The sequence below is a fragment of the Cygnus atratus genome, chromosome 3, assembly GCF_013377495.2.
Source record: "Cygnus atratus isolate AKBS03 ecotype Queensland, Australia chromosome 3, CAtr_DNAZoo_HiC_assembly, whole genome shotgun sequence".
Lineage (NCBI taxonomy): Eukaryota > Metazoa > Chordata > Aves > Anseriformes > Anatidae > Cygnus > Cygnus atratus.
In genome coordinates, this window is record NC_066364.1 from 68,840,495 (window position 1) to 68,856,289 (window position 15,795).

The following is a 15,795-nucleotide window of genomic DNA, read 5'->3' on the forward strand; positions in this document are numbered from 1 at the left end:
CACGCTGCCCGAACAAAGCGGAGCCTTTCCAGTAGCCTCAGCGGGCTGACAGCCACGCAGCACAAAGGTCCACAGTGGTTGCTGCTGTCACGAGCATCAGGAACCCCATTTTTCAGTCTCTGTTGGCAAAAGCTAAAAGAGTAAAAGTGCAGGGGAAAAAAAAAAAAAGATTCAAAGAGCTGATGGATGTATGGGCCAAACGCAGGCAATAAATGCGTAGTGATTACTATGGGGAAAAAAAAGCTCACAAAGCAATTAGCTTGACCAGGGTGGGGAAATGTGTAGAAGTACCTTTGCTAAATATTTTTCAACTAGTAGTTACTTAAATCAGGAAGCAAGAATGCAAGGCTATGAGTGTGCGTGCAGTACAACAGAACCACTTGCAGAGCACTGACTGCTACACCGGACCTCTGAAACGCAAACCCTGGGAGCACTGAACTGAATCAGCACAAAAAGCCAGCGCAGAAAGGAGCTTTTTTATGTTTTAAAACACACAATCCTATCTTAAAGATACAGAACAAGAACTTTTATCATAGTTCTTCACAACTACTATCCCCTAACGCACAAGAGATACATTTACAGTATTTAAATTCAAAACAAATGACTGAACGATACAGATATAGGGGGAGCAGGAGACCTGACTCTGCGTAGGACCGGAAAGAACGGGGAAGTAGGCAGTACAGTGGGAAAAAGGGACCATGCGGAAAACATCCCCCAAATGCCAACTTCATGCCCAAGAAACTGCTGTCCTTGGGGTGATGAGCTTCTCCTGAGCTCTATCAGAGTATTGCAGTCATGAAGCAGATGCTCTGAAGCACCCATTTCACTAAACAGAGGCCTGTGAGACCGCCCTTGTGGTCCATGAGGCACCTGAAACAAAAGTTACCAATTAACCTCAAGTGCCCTTTCTTCACTATAGAGAAAAAAAAGGATTTGGCAGAACACGCTAAACAAGCTACCTAATCTGTTCATAATAAAGAAGTAAGATGCAAATATATGCCTAAACATGGCTGAAAATGGGACTTCTGCTTCTCGGAAACTTCAGGGAATGCTTTCAAGAATACGGAGCAGGTCAGTTCCTCAGAAACGCGGGGTGAAAGTGGTTGGACTACAAAGACACATTAAAAGATGAAAGTGAGATCTCAGAGAAACAGTCAACGATCTTTATGAAACTAACCTGTTGTTGCTAACACAGAGGGCTGTTTAAAAGGCAGGGGATTAAGTCATTCACGTTTCCACGCTTGGTGCAATGAGACAAGCGAGCTCCCTCCATTGCCCCCAGCAGAAGCTTCCAGGCAATTTTCAATGGGCACCTGGAGCTCCTCCACACACGTTTCAGCAGTAACCATGTCCTTTAATTTCGTAACTGAAAGAAATGGGGTTTGTAACTCCTGAGCACATTCTGAGGGGTGTCTCAGTAGCACCCTGCCAAGAGTGCGGGAGCACAACAAGAGCACTGCACAGGAAGACTCGGAGCGCAGGAGCTGCAGCGTTGGGCAGCGGTGCTGCACCGACAGCTTCCACCTGGCAGGGGCGAAATGCTGGAGGCAAACAAGACAGGGAGGAAAGTTTATAGTGTTTCTACCTATGTAGGGCCAAGTTTTAGCCCAAGCTGATTTCCTCACAGCTGGCTGAGGCATGGAAACCCAGAACCTGCTGGAGGCACTCAAGGCACAGAAGTGCGTGTCGGTAACAGAAAAGGCAGAGGGCTGTGACAGGGCCTTACACCTGTCTGTGCACTTCTCACAGCTGTAAGGAAATGGGTGAAGACTCAAACAGAGGTCACAAGGCAAATCATTGGAACCCACAAAACCACCTTAAATCCCACATTTGAATCCATCCATTGCACATCATAGTGTTTAAACTGGAATTGACGTTTTCTGTTGTGTAAAGCCTGCGTGCTCTGAGGTCAGAACAGGTTAGCACCCCTCTTTCTGGAGTGAGGGTATTAGTCCAGAAATTTCCTCTGGGCATTTTCATTTACCTCTTTGTGCTGATGTTTAATTCCACACTCGAAATCCCTGGAGCTTGTCACCCTGTCACAGGAACTGCTGCCAGCTTGCTCCGGAGCCTACCACACAGAGCCCGCTGCTGTCAGCCATCACGTCATTGTCTGCTTGAAACTCGCTGACCACAAAACATTTCAGGAACCATCCAGGTGGCCTCAGTCAGCAGGGCCGGCTTGCACCCTATGTGCATTAGCTTCCCTCCAAAAAATCACATGTAGTGGTTTCTGTTCCCTAGTTAGCCAGCTGGTTTGAATGGAAATCATACAGGCAGGTAATTCCCCATACTTAAATAGAAAACATCCCTAAGCCATACTGCTCTTCTCCACCGAGCTCCCACAGCTGTTTGTGGGTTTTCAAGACAGGTGCGTGTGCTCTTGGTTCCCCTGCTTGGCCTCTGGAGGCTTTCTGCGGGTAAGTCCTGGATCTGGGACTGCCACCACCTCAGCCAAACTGTTCTCTCCCCAGTCCTTACACTCACCTGTAACCAAAAACAATCTAGTGAGGCATCCCTGCATCTCTGGAAGGGGAAAAAAGGAAAAAACAAAAAGGCCTTTAACCCTACAACAGGCAGGCCCAGCTAGCTGTCCTCAGCCCCCCATGGCAGGCAGAATTAACACCACACACACGCACAGAACTCACTCAGGCTGCTCCCCAAAACACGCCGACATCCACCAGAGGAAACTCCAAAGAGCACAGTGAAACTCCACTTACATCCCAAACGGTATTACCAGGCTTGGTAATGGCTGTGATATGCTGATGTACGTTAATTAACAGAAAATGGACACACATTTCTGATCATTCAGAATTTTTTTATACATGCTTGCTTGTTAATACCTGTAAAGGCAAAAAATAATAATAAATATCCAGACACCTAAATACAGCTTCCTCTCAATTCATTTTATTTGGCAAGGTAGCAATTCAGACAGTTCACACAGCATTTATTCAAGCTCTTCAAATCTTCCGCATGTCAACTTGTCCTCTTCTCCAAGAAGCTTTTACTTCAGAACCATTGCTCCATAACAGAGGGGTCTTCGTTTCCCGATTCCTAAATGCTACTCCTGGATACTCCTCTCTGCCCGAGTACCTCGACCACCTCAACCCCTTCCGTGGAACGGGCGCCCCACTCCTGGCCACCTTGGTCCCTGAAGCCTTGCACCTCCTGAAGTGGTTCTCCCCCAAAAAGTTGTTGCCAGGTCTCAGCTTTGTCACCTCTTCCAAGCTAGGCTAGCTTGTCACACTGTGCCCAGAGACGAGAATTTGGATACAGTTGAGCTCTTAATCTCTCGTTTGACTGATCAAATTAGTGAGAAGATGTAAATAAAGCTGAACTCAAATTGAATGAAACAGTGACCAAAAGGCTGAACATTAGCATGCATCATTTAAGATATTTCACTTCAACACCAAGAACTAGATTCACAGTTGATTGTGGATTAGTACAAATTTGTCAGACGCAAGTGGGTTTTTTTCTGAATTGTATTTCCTAGAATACACGCTATATTAATTCCTTTGTAAGATCAATCCTTGTGTGTGTGTGCTTCCAGGCTGCAGTCAGACCAGGAGGTGGTACGGTAACTTCCAAACATCTAAATGAATCGATACGTAGCGTTCCCAGAGGAATGGGATTGAGCTGACCTTCGAAAGGAACTTATTTAAGATGTTTTATTTAAGATGTTACCTCTTTCATATTCAGAGGCCTTTGAATTTTAACCTTTCAGTGATTAAACCCGTCACAAAAATATTGCTGTTCCACCATAAACAGCCAAATGCGTTTTGCAGTGATCACTATAGGTTGCTTTTATACAGTTACTTTATTTTCTAATCCTTTTTGTCACTAAAAAAAATATATCAACATGCTGTTTACCTTATTTTCTGGTTGTGCAGATCTGAGCAAGGCGGCTCAGACAGGCTTCCCCACTTTCCCAAAGCAGCTCAATTTACTGTACTGCTTTGCATTTGCCTGCTGTCATTTTACCATACCCAAACAGAAAACTTGGGGCAAAAAAAAAAATTGTATAGCCTTCCGACTATTCTTCTATATGAAAAAGGAACAATTGCATCTCTAGCTGTACTTTATAGTCCAGGATTCATTACTCCTCCTGCATGTATCACATTTGCATTGTATAACAGTAAAGAGTTCACTTTCTAAGAACCCAGATTTCTTCCTGGGTGCCCACAGAAAAAGGAGAACGTAAATACAGCAGGTGGCTTTGTCAAAAGCAACTTTCACTTAGGACCAACTAAACATTCATTTTTTTTTATTTCCTATCTTTAAAGAACCTAAAGATCTGTATGTCTACCACATGCTGACCCTAATCCTCCACACAAGCACAACCTCCTTTCTGCTTTTACGTTAATTACCCCAGTGATTGGGATGGAGCTTGCATCATATTTATGGACTTGAATTTAGGTGTATTGTATCAGCAGCCAGCTACAAACCAAACCAGAGTTTCAAGACTCCATTAGTTAATGGAGAAGGGAAGGGAAAACAATGTCTTACGCCCAACAGCAATATTTAGTAAGAGTGGCCACCTCTGATGTCTTGAAGTTTAATATTTACAAATGCCTGGTTTTAAGGTAGTAAAGCAGCTGATTGTATCTACTACATGCTAGTCTATGACACCATGTCAAAAGCTTAAAAAGGAAGTTCATCTCCTTTTAGTAGCATCTAGCAGACATTGGAACACAGAAAACCTGATATTACCTATGTAGTGTCGTAAGGTGCACAGAAGCAGTTTTACCAAGGGACACAGGAGCCAAGAGAAGTGAGTGTTCAAGTACCCCCATCAAAATTAGAGTTCACAAGCTATAGGTCTTCATCTGCAGCTCTGCAGAAATCCGCTTTCGACAGATGAAAGTAAAATAAAGGCATGTTAAATAAAACAGTGCCCACATAAAACTTTCCACCATGTCTTTATCAGATTTGCCTTGAGCATCTAAGAAAATAAAACAAACACCACGCTTTTCCATGCTGATAACAACAGTATAACGAAGTCCAAAACAAGCTGCAATGCTGTTGGTTTTCAAAAAGCTTTTAGAACTGGAGATGAGCAGTCCACTGTAACACTATGTTTGGGTCAAGATGATGTAGCTTTTACAATTCATCCCTGCAGAAAGAAAACACATGCAGTTATGATTCTTCTCCCTCTGGAAAGCATATTTGATAAGTTTTGATACTGTATCAGAATACATTTAAGTGTTCAAACACATCAGCAAAACTTCAGAAATCTCGTCAAGCGTTTAATTAAAAAGGAAAAGCAACAGCAATCCCATATTGTCTCATACTATTATGTGATGCGTTGTGAAATATGGGTCCCTCCTCTTTCACATTTAATGGGTCATTTACCTAAATGAACATCCCCAACACCACCAAAACCAGTAACTTTGTAAAGTTACACAGCTATTTGTCATCCAGACTCTGCTGGCAAGAAGCTGAGCCAGCTCACTAGACAGAGTATTGGCAAAAACACATGCCCAGTAGCTGTCAAAAAAGCAAGCTTAACCTCAGCTGCCGTCTCTCAAGAAAGCTAGGAACGCCTCACACCAACGCCATGAAGTCTGCACCAACTATCTCATTTATTTTGCAGAGGAACTCTATTAGCTCCTGAAGGACCTGTATGCTAAATCAGGGCTATGTTTTGGAAAGGGGGAGTGAGGGGCTGTTAGAGCCAAAGGAGGAGAAAGGACGCATCAACAAGTCTCTCTAAATCACTGTGAGGACTCTAGAAAATGTAGGCTTTTTTTCCCCTACACATCATCTAAAACATGTTGAAACAGGAAATCTACAGAACCCATATTCCAACAGTGAAATCATCTTGTATTAGAGATTTGTTTAAATATTTCTAAAGCATTAACTTTAACACCAAATGTCCATCAAATCTGAAAGCTGTGACACTATGAATGTTGGAAAACTCAAACAGAAGTGTTTGCTTTTTTTTTTTCCCCCTTCCCCTCCTCCCACAAGGCACAAGTGACCTATAAACCGACAAAGAGTTTGCTCCAATTTTTCTTTCGGTAGGTGCATCACCCTCATTAGCCAAAGCAAACACTGTCTGAATTAAGAAAAACTTCCTTAATGTGATTGCTGGCTGAATCCCCGCTAGTATTTCCAGCTGGTATATCATGCAAACTAACCACAAAGATACAGTGCCACATGCACACAAGCAAAAGCTTTAACTTTCCGAAGGCGTTATCCTTCCGGTTTCACGCAGCATGGAATGGCAGCATGCGCAGGGTTTTAAAAGCAACCAAAACGGTTGTTGCAAGTAGTGCTTGAATGACTAACTCTAGCTGCTACAGCTGGAACACAAACCTTAGGATTTGTTAGCCACAAATATTTGCATTCTTTGCACTTTGCACTGCCTTTTAGTAGAGAGGTACTAATAATAGAAATTCACTGTTGCAGAAGTTAGAGAAAAAAGCAAAAGGGAAAAAAAATCTTGGCGAGGGTAAAGAAAAATCTGTTTGTAGCCAAACGTTTGGAAGTTCTCCTTATTTGCCTGGTTCAGGGAAGAGGTATTTGTTTACTTTAAACTGATGAAAATAAATGAACATCTGATACTCAGTTTAAAATGTAGTGCAGGTGAATTTGGCTACTTACTTCATTCTTCCTTAATGCTTCCAGGAGCTGCGTCACCCGTTAGTGTACGTAAATAACGACTACTGTTATTGCTGGATTAGCCTCATATGCCTAATTGCTGATGTGGTTTGCATCCTGAATCCTACACCATATACTCTCTCAGCTTTGTAAAAGCCTGGTCTTTTACTGTGACAAACAATTCTTAATCCTTTACACCCACGCTAGACCCTTAATAAATTAAAAGCATAAGAAAAAAAATCTATATTTACTCTGAAACTATTAAACATGGCAACTCTACCCATCAACAAATTTTGGCAACGTTTTTACACGTTGCTAGCTCACTTAATGCATTTGAAGTTTTTTTTCTTTTACAAAATGGTATTTGTACTTAGAACCCAAGTGAGCATACTAACACACCAGTGTTTTAACTGTTTGTATTTTGCACTGCTTAAGCTATTGCTGACAAAATAGTTAAGTATATCTCAGTTGTCACTTTCAAAATAGAGATTTTTTTCACGTTGTTTATTCAAACATCACTGCATTAGAGGGATCAGCTTCCCTAAAGAGACTTTTCACTCAGTCTTCACTGCTTCTGAATCTAACAGCATGTCAGCCCGAAACAATCCACTATGTTCGTGTTAAAATTATGTAGTGTTTATTTTCTACTGCTGTGAGAAACTGCTCATATGTGTACTACTGGATTATATACATATATTTTTAAAAATCTAAAGTTTTAGATCTTCAGGCAGGTAACACTTCTCAGCTTTCCACCTAATGTGAACAGCTAGCAGACTTGAATACACATTGTATCGATTGATCTTAACATCACCTGTATGAATCAGAAGCTACCAAGGTACGAAATGTATCAGGCTTCAAGAGCATTCTCACTGCTACAAGTCAAAATACTTCCTAGCCGACCCTCCCAGTGGCAAAAGACCTATGCTGCTATAAAACTTAGAGACTTAAAAGATAACTGCTATTTCCTTGGTGGAAATAACCTGTTGTCTTCTAGAGCCATAGGAAAGATCTAATGATTAGTTTGTGGTTTTTCCTCCCCTCCCAATAGGCCAGGACTATTGGCTATGATTCTTACACCGCTCATGTAATTTCCCTCCACCTTCATTTATGCGCTCCCTCCAATCTGCTTACCAGCTCTTGCTTCGTAAGCTGTATGTATATTTAGGTTTTAAGTCATCACAGTAGTCCTTCTTAGCCCCCTGGAATTCTAGCAAGAGAATCTCTCGCTTAGTACTGTAAATTCAGGCAAAGCTGTTTTCTAAACTCGATGCAAAATTTCAGAAGTCACCAGCTCAAAAATACTATTCTAAAAATAAATTTTAAAAAGCTTTAAAAAGTGACCTGCAGGTAGGGGGAAAATATACACAAGAGTATTTCAGATTTCCCATTGGGAGTATCCAGTAGGAATCTAAGAAAGAGGCTCAGAAAAATCTAATATGTAGATATCAGGTAAATGCCAGAGTTCATTATGGAAAAAAAAAGATCAAAAATATCAACAATAAGTAGTAACAGAAGTTTGGGAAACCTGTAAATAATTACATTTTGTGATACATCTCCAACCTCTGTGTTAGAAGGCATTCAAGTGTAGTATTTGAACAAATACATAAATTTACCTGAAGTCTGTAACTCATTCTCTTTGATCCACTTCATTTTTTCAATTGAACACCACCTGTTTTTTTCCCTTTTTGACATATTTTTCATCTATTAAATATATGCTGTCATTAATGATACTATATTTCTAGTATCTAGTTTCTAGTATCTGTATTTGGCTACACTCTGAACCTCAGTGGAGCACCAATGTTTCAGCAGCCAATTATTTTTCCATATTTAAATAGACCAGTATTTACACCTGTAGCATTTTCATCTGGAAATATGCTGTTACAAAGTATTTATTATATGCTATGATCAATCTCAAACAGAGGAGGTTGAAATGACAACTAAAAGTAATTTTCTCTGCAGCCTTTTATACCAGTGTCAACATACACTTTCTTTTTTTTTTGCATAATGAATCAATTTTAAATTTATCCTGTATTTATTTCAGGTTTCTCTTACAGAGATAAAATAAAAACTTTAGCCATAACCATTAGTCTACATAGTCTAAGGAACTATAGTCAATCAACTGCTTCTAATTTCAATTGAATTTAGACAACTAGTTCATCAGGTTGAAACACTTAATAAGGGTTTCTAAGCAAAAACCTTTAAAAATATTTCCTATCAAATAACTTTTTCCAAAAAGGTGCTTAACGACGTATGTGAAGAATGCGGCATTCAGTACCAGTCCCAGTTTAGTCACTGTAGTTTTTGCTCAGAAAAGTTATCCTGTTATTTTGTATGTGATTAAATATGAATTTAGCTTGACATTTCTAAATCATTTCTATTAATGAATATTTTAAGTTTAAAAAAAGTGAATAAAATTGCAATAGGTACTTCTTACTAAGCCTTTCCTACACTGTTATTCTCTATAAAGTGTCTTTACATATAGGCAATAAGTTAACTCTCACAGAGAAGTAACACCAGAGAGATCCTAATTTAGGCAAGAACTGCCAATAAGGTAGCCAATAAGCTGTGTTCTGAACTGTGAAGCCTGAGAGGTCTTCTCCATTTTATTTTTTTTTTTTAACTGATAACTAAGAATTGGGAAGTTCTACGTGAAAAGATAAACATCCTTACCTGCATAATCACATAAGCAGGCCCCTACTACCGTACCAGCAGTACAAGAATGCATTTTCTGTTGTACCACACTCTAGAGATTGGGCTCCTGTGTACAGTCCACTTCCACACGTCCTGTGGAGTCACATTTGAAAAGACTCCCACTTATATTTGGAGCTTAAAAATACTACTACAGCTGAATCAAAACCGGAGAACTATGGACTAAATCTAAAGAAACCCAACAATATTCACATAAAATTATATATTAACACATGATTTATTCAAAATCCAATGAGTCTTTTCCTTCCATCTAGTCCACATTTTCTTTTGCTATTAGCTCCATCTTTACATAATGAAGAACGATGCAAAGCATCTGAAGGTAGGTTTGACTTCAAATACCACTTAGAGATAAACACAGTATTATGGATATAGCAGGACTGAACAATTTGTTTATAGCTTCCTCAGAGTTAGAATTCTGTATTTTATTCCACTTACTAAACCAGATTCTGTTTCCGTATCATCTATGTATAATTAACTTGAGTATAGTCCATTTGACCCAATTAATTGTTTTCAAAGGCTTTCAGAGAAAAAAAATGTAGAGTCTGAGAAATCATATTTAAGTTACCCTAAGCAGGAGAAAAAACAAGAGTAATGATTTCTTATATCCCTGGTACTGGCTGGCAACAGTCTCAGATGCTGCCGTGCTGCTCTGTAAACAGCACCTGCAGACGTCTCTCCAAATTACTCCAATATGTGCACGGCCAGAGTTGCTTGCTTTCTTTAAGTGTTTTTTTTCTTGCCAAATGGAAGGTCTTCTAGCCTAGGAAAATGCTGGCCATTTTAGTGGCCAATTTTAGGCTATTTTGTGAAGGAACACCAAACACGATGTTCTGAACACGATGAAAGAGCTCCCCGTGTTAGGAGTGAACTCGCTTAATGTGATGTTAACTAAGAGAACGAAGGTAAGCACAGTGACCATTCAAATCCAATTAATTTTGTATTTACAGCCACTGAGCCTCTTGTATACTAACAACTCTTTATTACAAAGAAACCTAAATAGGCTCTTTCAGACGAGTCTCTCACTGAATTCCACTCACAGGTCTCCAACAGTTTAGGAAAGATAAAGTTAAATCTAAGAAGCCCAGAAAAGAATACCTGTACTACCTTTGATGGCAGCACAGATAGCAAATGCTGAATGATAAATAGTTTCCTTAGCAGCAGTTGGCTGGCCGTACACTTTGGACACACCAATACGGAAAAATAACAAAAAAGAGACAGAGGTAACCACCTCCTGTAACGACCACAATACAGTGGCAGTTACCCTTAGGAAAGGAATGAGAGTTTTCTTCAGACAAAAGGACAATTTAACAACAAAATGACATTACAAGAAGTGGACTTCAGAGATGGCCTTTAACAGAGATTTCCAAGTCTGAAGCAAATTAAACGTACGTAGGAAGAAATGGTCTCTATGCCACCATAGTGATCAAGGTCATACTTCAGGCTAAGCTTATCCTTTCTGATAACACCAATATATATTCTTAATACTTAAATAAAGAAAATAAAACTATGAAGTATTTCAGAACAGATCAGAAACTTGTAAGAAAATCTGTGGGGAAGGAAAATGAAAGCCAACAACAAAAACAACACTCATGACTGAAGAAAGCCCGAAGAATATATTACCTCTTCCTCCACTGGTAGAGAAGAGAGTACAAAACTGCACAGGTGAAATGCAAAGACCTTAGAATTCTGCTCCTAAATACACTACACCACCATCACTAGCAGTATGGGATAATCACTCATTCCACTTCAATCAACACTATTTGTAAAAACACATATTGCTGCTATCGAAAACAACTGCTACTATAATTAGGTCAGACAGAAAGGCAGAAAAATGTTTTACAACTCTAGAAAAAGAGAAGGCTCAAAAAAAAATACTATTTTTTAAAGCATGGATTCTAGATCTGAATAAAGTCTACCACATTTGCCAGAGAACAAAAATGACCACAAAGCAAGACATTCAGAGCCTTACGCTGTGGCAGGAAGTCCCCGAGTACCACGCTGAGAGAATACTGACAATATTCAAGGACAAAGTATTAATTTACATAACCTACAAAACATCTGAATAGCAAGCATGCTTCACAAGCTCTGAACTAAGCAGTAACTCGGTAAAGGTGTTCTAGAAGGAAATTGTACATGGTCACTATGCAGGAAGCCAACAACACTGAAGTGAGGTTTCAACAGGCAGCAGTAACATCAACTGCTTTATTTGTTCTTTTTACGGACTTTTTGATAACTTTAAACGTTCACAGAACCAAATCACAAGCTACCCTCCAGAATATCCAGAAGAAGACAAGAAAAAAATTTAAGGGATATAAAGCTCAAAAGCTGTTTTCAGAGCTCACCGCAGATCTATGCACGCCATTAAAACAGCCAGCATGTTCACAAGCATTTTCTGGCAGGAAGCAAAACAGGACTGCTGCTTTGTTCATTTCCATACCAATGCCTAGTATGGTTTAAGCTGACAGCTGTGCTACCTCTGTGTTAGTGGCCATTCAAGTCAGCAAATTGGAACGTTTACTACCTCTAGAAAGGCCTTCAGCGTGTGCTGTGTTGTAGAACACAAATATGTCCCCAAAGGCAGGCGACAGACTTATTAACATGTTTGAGGAAATTTTCTAAACACTACTCAACCGCATTTGTACTTTACGGAAGAAGGGATTAACTTCTCCACTTTCTGCTACTTCGAAGCTGAAGGAAAAGTGCTAGGAAGATTATCTATATTGCCCCTTCAGGATTTTACACACATTTTTCTTCATTTGTGACATCTCAGAAAAATAAGAAACGAACAGAAAATTAACACTAACTTACAGGACATGACAATACTTACTCTGAAGTAGTATTTTACACTTTAACCTAATTATTTGGCAAGCTACTTATACAAAGCTCACTAAAAGGGAAGTTTAAATTTAGAAAATACTGTGTTTAAAAAGAAAAAAACACTTCAACACGCCAAGACTAAAGAAAACACGAGTCCAAAAGAGACAAAGTGCAACCCATGCAATATTTTTCTTCTGCTTTTAATTTAACTCAAACTTAGCATAACCTCCTCTTGGTGATGTAGTAATGCAGACTGAGTCACTTGTCATGGCATGGAGGAGCAGAAAGCAATGACAGCAGCAAAGGCAGGCCTTGCAGTCTATCTGCTTAAAATTCACACCCTTTCACCTTGCGTGTGTGTGGAAGAAGTAAGTGGAACAGAAAATCACTTCCACCTGGACCACTGCTTCTCTTTATCTGTTAAAGGCACATATATCACTCCCATCAGAGGCTTCATTTTGACACTGCCATCTTCTAGTTTGTCATACTGCTCAAGCATCTGGTTTCCCCCTGCAGGACCAACCGGTAATATCAATCTTCCGCCAGGTTTTAACTGATCTATAAGCTAGAACACAACACAGAAGTTAGAGTGTAACCATCCGCTTCAGAGAGACTGGATCCAAAGTTTGTTACATTACATGAACAGCTTCGCGGTGCTTTATCTATGTATTACTATGCACTAGGTAATTACTTCAATTAAGAAAAATAAAATACACGCTGAAAATGAGAGTACCACAACAAGATAGTATAACAATTAGTATTACAGAAAAATTCACAATAATTTCATGTACTTCCAAAAGAAGGTAAAATAGCAGTTGGATTAACTGGGTGGGTTGCACCTTTAATTTCTACACCTCGAACCTCTAGTCCTTCACTATCCTCATTAAAATTAAGATTTTTTAAAAATAGCTGGTACTTAGCATGCCAAGATCATGCCATATCAGATAGCATTTAAATATATTTCTTTTCCCGTTCACTCGGTGAAAAAAAGAGAAAAAAGCTTATCTGCAAGAATGGTAATTTACTTCACGCGTACATACTCCAGAGTTCCTAGTTTCTCTTCAGTCTCTCTAGCAACAACTGCATTGCATTCACTCTGAAAGCTACAAAAATACAGCATTCTCTGCTTTTCCAGATGAGCACTTTTTTTTTGTAATTCAATGTTCAGTAAAAGCAAATGGATTTACTCAGGAAAATACTCCAGCTCACAGTGGTAATACAAGTTGTACACAAGTCATTTTAAAGTACGTTTTCAGAAAAGTCATTAGAACATGCAACTTTTGCAAGCCAACAGGAAGTCCAATACAGCAGAAACAAAAAGCCACACCCTACACTAACACCACCCTGCCCACTGACACTCCTAGCAGTGCAAGTCTGCAAAGTACCTTACATGTACATGTATATAAAATTTCTTTACAGCTAACAGATTACTGAATCACACACACAAAACATAAATGGCTTACTGCTTGGGGCACAACTGGTGCTGCAGCTCCTACATGAATCGCATCATAGGGAGCTTCTTCTGCATATCCCATTCTTCCATCTCCCACTGGGAAAAAAACAAAAAACTTTTTAAACCTTTTCTAAGTGGAGAAAAAAAGATAACCTATCATAAATGAAAGGCTATGCTCAGATTTCAACTAAAATGTTGCTGAGCCTTAGTAACATGATAAAGTCAGTTCAAAAATATGAATGCAATTATAAAATAGATGCAACAGAAATATTTATACACACACACTTATAAAATACATAAAATAAATCAGAAATACTACCAAAGCACCTGAAATCAGAAAGCATGGATTTATAATGAAAGTTGAGACACGTCGTCCACCCAGAAGAGATAACTAAGCATTTATGTGCCCTATCATTCCAATGCAGGTGAATTCCACCCACTCACCCTCCTAAGAAACTATGCTCTGCCTTGCGTTCACTCACACCCTTCCCAAATATAATGCAGATCATAGGTCTATGGCATTAAATCTCAAAAGTACGTATCAGAACACTCCAAAGGAGTGAGGAGGAGAGGACACAGCAAGCATTCACACAGACTATACACTTAAAACTGCACTACAAGCTGGAATGAAGCCCACACTTCATTACCCTGATTTAGTATCAGTTGGTGTTTGAAGATGACAGAAGCTTGCAGCAACAAGAAGCAGAGAAAGGTGCACAGCTGCACTCTGCCTTAATATTAAAACCCCATTCTCTACCCAGAAGTCTCATGTAAATGGAAGAGGTAAAGTTATTGTGAGAGCTACTCATCATCTATGTTTTGAAATAGAACAAGGTAAGACTGGGGTGAGTCTGAAAGATGGCAGAGACCTTGGACTTCTCACTGGATGGTTTTAAAGGTAAAGCCATTGAGATTATGCTATCAAGGATTTATGTGGGTCAAGACACCAGGGTCAGTAGAAAGGCAACAACACTGGCCGTTCTGACAAATGGAATTAAAAACAGAACAAAACAACTACAAAAACATAACCTTTTGATTGATGGCAAAAAGTGAGCAAGACAAAAATAATTTATTTCAGCAGGTACTGAGCGCCACAAAACCACTTCCAAAAAAGCAACCCAAGTTTTCTAGTCACAATCTGGGAAGGGCAAGACAACAACGTAGCCATCAACACGGAGGGTGAATGGGACACGCACCACAGATTAAGTTGTTTTCAGTGCTAAAACCTTAAATATGTAGGACTACTTTCAACAAGGGCCAAAGGAGTCAATCTCTTTATTAGTCTGTAAACCAAAAATGGAAGCAGGGAAGGTTTTTCACCCTATTTCAACTGCTTCAGCTTCCAACCTGATCAATCAAATGCAAAGATCTTCTGTATATGAAAACGGCAATTCTGAAAGTTGAGACATACAAACTTTTAGATTGTCTAGGTTAGAGTTGCACCTGAACTCAAACTGAAAAACTAAATGTTCAAAGTCCAGCATCCTCTTTTGGTCACATAAGTACCTGCCATAAAAATATAAAGCAGAAAACCATACAAATCTGCTCATGTGCTGCATGTCCTAATTCTCTCAGTGAGCCTATTGCTTTTATTAGCATGTCCTCAGAAAAGGCTGACACGAGGAAAGAGATTGAGAGGCCTATTATGGGGTAGATGAAAAATTAAACTCAATGGAACAAAACTAATCGTGCCATTCAAAACTCAAATTAAGTATCAGTACTGAGAGTTACTCATGCATGAGAAAAATATTAGGACCTACATAAAGTAGCCAGTCTCACGCTCAGAATTCCCAAAAAAGCAGAATGGAGATTACACAAGGGAAAAAAATCCAGAACCCTGAGGTGTCCAAAACAATTGCAACCTCTGGGTACTCTTATGGAAATCTACTTGTCAAATTCAAGCCTTGGATAGATAGAATCAGGCAAAAGAAGTCACCTTGATTCTGCATCTGCAAACTTTTGACTGCAGAAACGGTAGGTTCCTTTGAAAGACAGACAATAAAATTTCCAAAGGTCTTAGTTTTGGTAGCTTGGAATAAAACTGTGTACGGGGTTTATGTGGCAAGGTTTTGGTAGCAGATGTTGGGAGGGGAAAGGTGTTATAGTTTTTGTTTTTCACTGTCCTACCTTATTTTTAATTAGCAATAAATTAATTTTCCCCAAATAGTTTGCCTTGCCTGTGACAGTAACTGATAAGTGATCTCCGTCTTTGT

At 39.5% G+C, this 15,795-nt stretch overlaps 1 protein-coding gene across 1 annotated transcript in view; it reads right to left on the reverse strand.

The window, feature by feature from the left end:
* Positions 1–4,902: 4,902 nt before the first annotated feature.
* Positions 4,903–15,795, reverse strand: part of PCMT1 (protein-L-isoaspartate (D-aspartate) O-methyltransferase) — a 32,428-nt gene continuing 21,535 nt past the window's right edge. Inside the window, exons 6-8 of the mRNA XM_035538494.2 lie at positions 13,593–13,678; positions 12,525–12,694; positions 4,903–5,113 (exon numbers count right to left, since the gene is read on the reverse strand). Coding sequence (XP_035394387.1) covers positions 5,101–5,113; positions 12,525–12,694; positions 13,593–13,678 — 269 coding nt within the window. The 3' untranslated portion in view covers positions 4,903–5,100. The remainder of the gene's footprint in view (positions 5,114–12,524; positions 12,695–13,592; positions 13,679–15,795) is intronic.